Consider the following 6,667-nt stretch of genomic DNA (forward strand, 5'->3'; position numbering starts at 1 on the left):
ACAGCCCAGCTGGATTTGTTCACATCCCAAGACAGAAACGAACGAGCTAGATTACGGGTGCAGCTGAGCCCGAGCTCCAAAACGCCCCTCTCGATTATAGACCATTTGTTGTAAATTAAAAGCGTGCGGTATTCTTTTCTCCCGTTGCAACGCACGGGCCCTAATGCTAGTGTAACTTCTGGAGACTGCGTATTTTTTCTTTTTTGAGGAGTGGTCAAGTTTGTGCGTCGCCTCGGCAGCCTTCAAAATATTATGAAGCACGCTACATACACATTTTGATGATTCTTAGATTGGTTACTTTTTTTTTGTGGAAATTTAGATCGGTTACTGATCGAGTAGCGGTGAAAAGAAGAGCTGAATATGAGCGCAGTGTTATCTCGTCCTTTTCCTGCACGCTGGCAGCGACGGGCCATGAGTAGATACACGATCGAGCCGGCCGGCCACTGCATGCCAGGGCGCATGTGGCGTGTGCGTTCTGGGGGAGGTTCCATTTGAGCGGACGACTGGTCGACCGATTCCCTGACGTGGCTTTCCAACGAGATCCGGCTGACTCAGCTGCAGGACCGCAGCGACCACCGACCCATGCATGATTGGCTTGGGCGTTGGGTTGGAGCGGCCGCCGGTTCGTCCGTTTGCTCGCTGCTCGACCGGTCCAACGCTCCTCCGATCCTAGAGGCTACGGTCCTGCAACGTGTGCGGCCACACACACGTTCGGTGCACAGTGCCACTCAAAAAAAAAGTTCGGTGCATACTGGCCGGCCACTTGTCCGCCACGCACGCACGCACGCAGGTCATGCCATGCCATGGCAGCACGTACCTCCAGTAGCGGAGTTCTACGCATAGGCATAGGCGCGCCCGCTGGTCCAACGGAGAGCTTTGGAACCTAGCGCTGCTGGGGGAGAGCCACCCGGGGCCGGTACTAGTCTAGTCTGGTGCACTACTACCACACTGGATGGAGATGGATGGACATGGAAAAGGGCTAGTCGACGGTGACGTTGTGCAGCACAAACTAACCACCCATCCCGATCGACCTCCAATCCAAATGTGCAAATCGCCGCCGCATGCCATGCCATGCCATGCCAACTCTTCTCTCTTATTTAATGAATGAGGCAAATCTTTTGCCTCCGTTTTCGAAAAAAAACAGTGTGATGCACGCATATGCATGCAGCAGGCCAAGCAAGCCAGCGCGCCGACGTACGACGAGATCCATCGCGAGACGAAACAGCTAGCTAGCGCAGGTGCAATCAATCGTTCCCGTTCCTTCCACGCGGGCCGGCCGGAGGCGATCGACCAGCCGTCCTTTCGCCCGTTCCAGCCAGCGTGAAGTGCAGCTCCCCTCCGACGGATCGGTCGACTGGGACGGACGGCCGAGGGCACGAAGCTTCCCGGAAGCTTCGCCGCCAGCTCGCTCGCTCGCTCCCTGGCTTTTATCTGCACCCATCACCGCCGCAACAGATCCCGTCGTGCTACGTTATTTACTTTCATTATTATTGTAGAGTGTAGACACACGAGTACAGTATCAGTTTCTCGTAACAGCGATGTGCTGATGATGAATATCCGAGCTGGCCTGCTACCTGCCATCGATTATCAAGGCGCACACACCACTGATCGACTCAACGAGAAGTAACGTACTCCCTCCGGTCCTTTTTAGTTCGCATCTCGTAAAGTTTGACCAACTTCATAGAAAAAAAATTCAACATTCACAATGTGAAATCAATACCAATTTATGCATCGGGACTTAAAGTTTCATATTGTATAACTTTAGCACGATAGATGTTAATATTTTTCATATAAATATGGTCAAACTTTTCAAAGTTTGACTTCAGACAATTCTTATGTGCAGAGTAAAAAGGATCCGATGGAGTATCTGCATATATAAATATGTGTATATATATGATGTAGTATGTCTGCACTGCACGCACACAAGCATCATACTGACCCAAGATCGATGGAAGATGCAGCGGCAGCATCGGAGATCCTTTCATCTACGTACGTGTCGCTGTCGACATGTAGTCAGTATGATCCCCGGTTAAGTGATCGATCTGCTTGCGATTGAGCCAGTGATTGGTTGCTGATAACGCACCTTTTGTCAATCCATCTACATAGTACTATGTTTTAGTTTTTTCTGCGTGATTGACATTGCATGCATGATATATTGATATGTACGATGATTATTATAGCTAGCTACCAGGCCGCCGTGCTAGTGAATCATTACGTTTCCGCCACTAGTTCTCTAGTTATGATGTGGAAAAAGCAGCGCGTGCCCTTCTTGATCAGTGTTTGATACGTCTACGAATTGATCGATCCGTCATTATCATCATATACATGATCCATCTACCTGCCGGACGCGGCTCGTCTGACGTACGGCCCACACACTGACGTGTGGGCCCGGACCCACTCGTCAGCGGCCCAACGGTAGGGGGCCGTACGTCAGGGGATCCGGCTCCCTACCTGCCTACCCATTCCAGTTATCACCAATTAGTTACCCAAAACACGTCCCCTTCCCCATCATCAAACATATCGTTTGCGGTTCTCAATCAACCGGTCGACTTCTCTGTGAAAAGTTGAAATAAAACTAGGCCAATGGACGCCGGCGGTGGCGGCGCTATTTGCGGTGTTCCTTTCTTAAAAGCATCGCCGAGGAGAAGTTCAAAGCCACCATCTGCTACCTTCGAGGAAACCCTAGATTTCTAGATTATATGACGGCGGTGCTCTTGTGTAGTTTTTCTCTTTCGGGCGTCATTCTTAAAGGTGTACACGGGTTTGAGAGACCAGTGGACGGATTCTTTGGTGGAGCGGTGCGTCATCTCACTCATTGATGGCGGCGGATCTCGGCGGCATGGTGCTGTGGTGACTCGGCGTCCGATGCGCGGAGATGGACTCGCGCAGGAGGGTGTCGCGGTCTGACGTTGTGGTGGCGTCGACGACAGCTAGACCGTGCAAGATAGATGCAGCAGTATAGTTCTGAAGATGGATTGGTGACATGTGGCTGCGGCGGCCTCATACCTGGCATGCGTCCTGGTTGAGGAATGCACCGGACCGGTGGGTGCCCCATACCCGGCAGGTGTCTTGGATGGGACCTCAGGTCTTAGATGTTAGGTTTAGCTGCGAGGTCTGTTTGGTATTAGGCCCAGACTATTAGCATCCCTTCATCAATTGGATAGGAATAACGACAGATGTTGCCTAGACAGTGGCATTAGTCTTGCTGTTGTATTACTTTGTAATGTCTTGTGTGAACAATTAATAAAGTGGCTGCATGCATCATTCAGATGTAGAGGCCGAGGGTCTTCCTCCTTTTTGAAAAGAAAACTAGGCCAATGATGCAAACGATCTAATAAGTACACATTCGCCGTGTCATCTCTACTCTCTACTGCATATGGAAGCATAAACCGTTTTGCAAACATCTTTAGCTTGATGTTGAGCCTTGGATACACTTATCATGTAACCAACCAACATCAGGTCACAGCTTCATCACCATATCACACCATTTATATATGTGTACCAGGTTTCATCAGTGCTAGCTTAGGGCATCTCCAAAGCAGCTCCCTCACAATATTCTTGCTTTGCATTACCGTTTTGGCGGAAGGTTTTGAAACCTCTGGAGGAAGCCACTTTATTTCATTCCGTTCAAGTACTAATCCTTGCATTAGTAGTGCTTCCGCCAACACTCACTTATACTCCCTTCGTTCCAAAATAGATGACCCAACTTTAATATAAAGTTGGGTCATCTATTTTGAAACGAAGGGAGTATTACTGTGCTAGTACGTGACATTTTTCCTGCATGCACATCCCTTTCCGCCAACACTTGAAAGCTTCCGCCAAAACGTGTGTTTCATTTCTTCTTCTTCAAGAACTTGGTAAAAAAAGTTACTAATAATCCATACACTATCATAGTGAGTCAGAGTCATGAATATTTTGGCGGAAGCCTTTTTTCAGAAACTACTAATCTATGGATTACCACAGATATTTGGGGGATAAAAAAACAAAGGGAACACTTGGGGACAGGGTTGGATGGCCGGCTCCCGCATCATTGCCCACGAACGGTGTCCGGTTTGAGGGTCGGCATTGAAGACGCCCTTAGCTTGCTTGGGTCACACCATGAAAATCATGTTTAGTGAATTTCGGAAATTTTATTAATTTCAGTATGCAATGTTATTTTTGTGTTTCGATCGAATTATTTCAAGAATTTTGGTCCTAAAAGACATTCCCACCAGTGCCATCTTCGGTAGCAAAGGCCACAAAGACCCAAACTCATTGCCCTGAGGCTGCTGGTGAATCTTTCACATCTCTTCCGTGCCTTGCAATCTTTGTCCTAAACCTGAAAATCCAAACAAATCACCTTTTTCAGTTTTACTATTTTGAGGTACCTGATTTTTGTTCTTGCGCCATTCACTTTATCCTTCTTCCTGAGTGCACGAGATGGGGAGGTCTGACCTCGTCGGAGAAGAAGCAACCTGACAGAGAAGAACCAACCCCACTCTGTATCTTTGGGGGAAGCAACAATCGCATGATCTATCTTAGGGGGAAGCAGTAGCCTCATTATCTGACTTAGGGGTGGGGGGTTTTCACGAGTTGTGCGAGGCTTAGATGGATGGCAGGGGCAGTGGCTAGCAATGGCGGTAGGGGGAGGTTGAGGGGCGGGCACGTTAGCGCCTGCCGGCCGCGAGTGGTGGAGGCCGACGGTTAGGGCGGGGCAAGCCGAGGGCATGTGGGAGGAAGAAGAGAGGAGGGAGGTTGAAGATGAACAGTGGTAATTTGTTTTGGACCATGTTGGATTGAGATCTAGTGGTTCATGGGAAAAGTGACTGATGGATGAATCGCTTCCAGGTATCTAATGTATAGTCAGTCCTTGTCTTTTTTCTTTACCAGCACTCTCATTGAATCCCTACATAGTTTATACAGGGCTAGCTACGAGCCCGATGAGGTCATTTGCGACTTGTGGCTCACTGCCCTGTAGGGCTGCGTTGCCAGATTATTTTACTTCCCTGGTTTTGACTTTCTAATTTCCTTCTTTCTTTTTATTTCCTTTTTCATTTTATCGGAAGTTTTTGTTTTTTTACTTTCTCTTGATTTGCGTTTTGTTATTTTTACCCTTTTTAAATACATCTCCCTGGTATATGAGATATATATTTACACACGTATGTACTAGCTAGGTTATTACTATTTACTAGTCACTGAATTTGCTGAAATGACAAGTGATATATATGATCGGTGAAATCCAATATCAAGGAATCAGCTTTATACTCTCCTAGTCCCACGACGTGACGACTCCACGACAATGGGACTCCACTACCTTCCTTTTGCTTTGGCTTATCTGACATTTTGTGGCTTATCGATGCTGGAGGCAAAAGCAAAATCATGAGTGCCTTTCGACCAGCCGTATGAAATGACGGAAGTATACACATCGTTCACTAGCGGGCCGCCCTGTTTTACAGCAATAGGAAAATGATGAAAACTCGGAAGGTTTTGCGCTTCATCTAGAAACTTCTATGCCTTTGAAGACTCGCTAGACATTCACTCGTGGCGTTGCGTACTGTCACGCAAAGGCACTCGACTAATTTACTACCAGTTCATCATCATCAGGTGCACGAGACGTCTGGAAATGCGGTAAGCAATCTCGCTGGAGTACATAGTACTACATTGCTTTCAGCAGTTAGAGGGCGAGGACGAGGCCCGGGAAGGAGTTGCGGGCGCGGTCGGGGCGGCGGCTCTGCCAGACGCACTTGGACGCGGCGGCGGCGGCGAGGCGCGTGACGGTGAGGTCGGTGTTGAAGTACTCGCGCAGCTGGGTGATCACCCCATCGCCGCCCACGGTCCAGGCGTGCACCCAGTATGCCTTGGCCTTGTCGTCCACGCCCTCGGCGATGACGGTGGAGCCGAAGGCGTCGACGGAGCGCGGCTGGAAGCGGAACAAGGACGGTGAGGTGCCGCCGGTGAGGAGGCGCATCATGTGCTGGTGCGCGGGCGGGCCATGGAACCACCACTCGAGGTCCGGCGCGAGGAGGGAGTGGACGGCGGCGTGGTCGCGGTTGTTGAGCGCCTCGTAGAGGCGGAGCACGAGGAACTTGTTGCGCTGCTCCTCAGTCTCGTGCCCGCGCACGGAGGCGGCGCCGCCCTCCAGCTGATCCAGGTTGGCCAGCTCCTCCCGGGGTTTCCTGCCGCTCCTCCTGTCGGAGACGAAGAAGAAGACGGCGACGGCGACGGCGACAGCGGCGGCTTGCACTCAACTAGTTGCTGCTCGTGATCGGCTCGGTGGAGAAGCAGCGAGATGCGGTGGGTTGCGAGACTCCGAGAGATTGGAGTGTTTGGAGCGGCGGGGTTCGGGTTTTTATAGCGGGTGCGCGCGATGATGGATGGATGGGCCCGTGCGTGCGCGCCAGCGTGGACGGCAACCAAATCGGGCTCTGATTGGGCCCCGTTGCTGAGTCGGATGATGGGTGGGTGGGACCCGCCGGCCGGGAACCAATGAGAGAGGGGTTGTCTCAAAAAAAAAAAACCAATGAGAGAGGGGTCGAAGAAAGGGACCGAGTCTTCGCGTCAATTAAATAAGGGTCCCTGTGAAAACTGAGATAAAAAATTAAGGGTCTATGTTTTTCTTTCTCCCGCCATTGCTATTTGGTACTCCCTCTGTTCCGTAACGTAGCGTGTATATATTTTTTTTAAAGTC

General features: G+C 50.2%; 1 protein-coding gene across 1 annotated transcript; it reads right to left on the reverse strand.

Moving 5' to 3' along the window:
* Window positions 1-5,203: 5,203 nt before the first annotated feature.
* Window positions 5,204-6,287, reverse strand: LOC123187385 (senescence associated gene 20). The gene has a single exon (XM_044599238.1). It carries the CDS (start codon window positions 5,948-5,950, stop codon window positions 5,654-5,656), a length of 297 nt encoding a protein of 98 aa, XP_044455173.1. The 5' UTR covers window positions 5,951-6,287; the 3' UTR covers window positions 5,204-5,653.
* Window positions 6,288-6,667: the final 380 nt, after the last annotated feature.

This window comes from Triticum aestivum, chromosome 2A (assembly GCF_018294505.1).
Source record: "Triticum aestivum cultivar Chinese Spring chromosome 2A, IWGSC CS RefSeq v2.1, whole genome shotgun sequence".
Classification (NCBI taxonomy): domain Eukaryota; kingdom Viridiplantae; phylum Streptophyta; class Magnoliopsida; order Poales; family Poaceae; genus Triticum; species Triticum aestivum.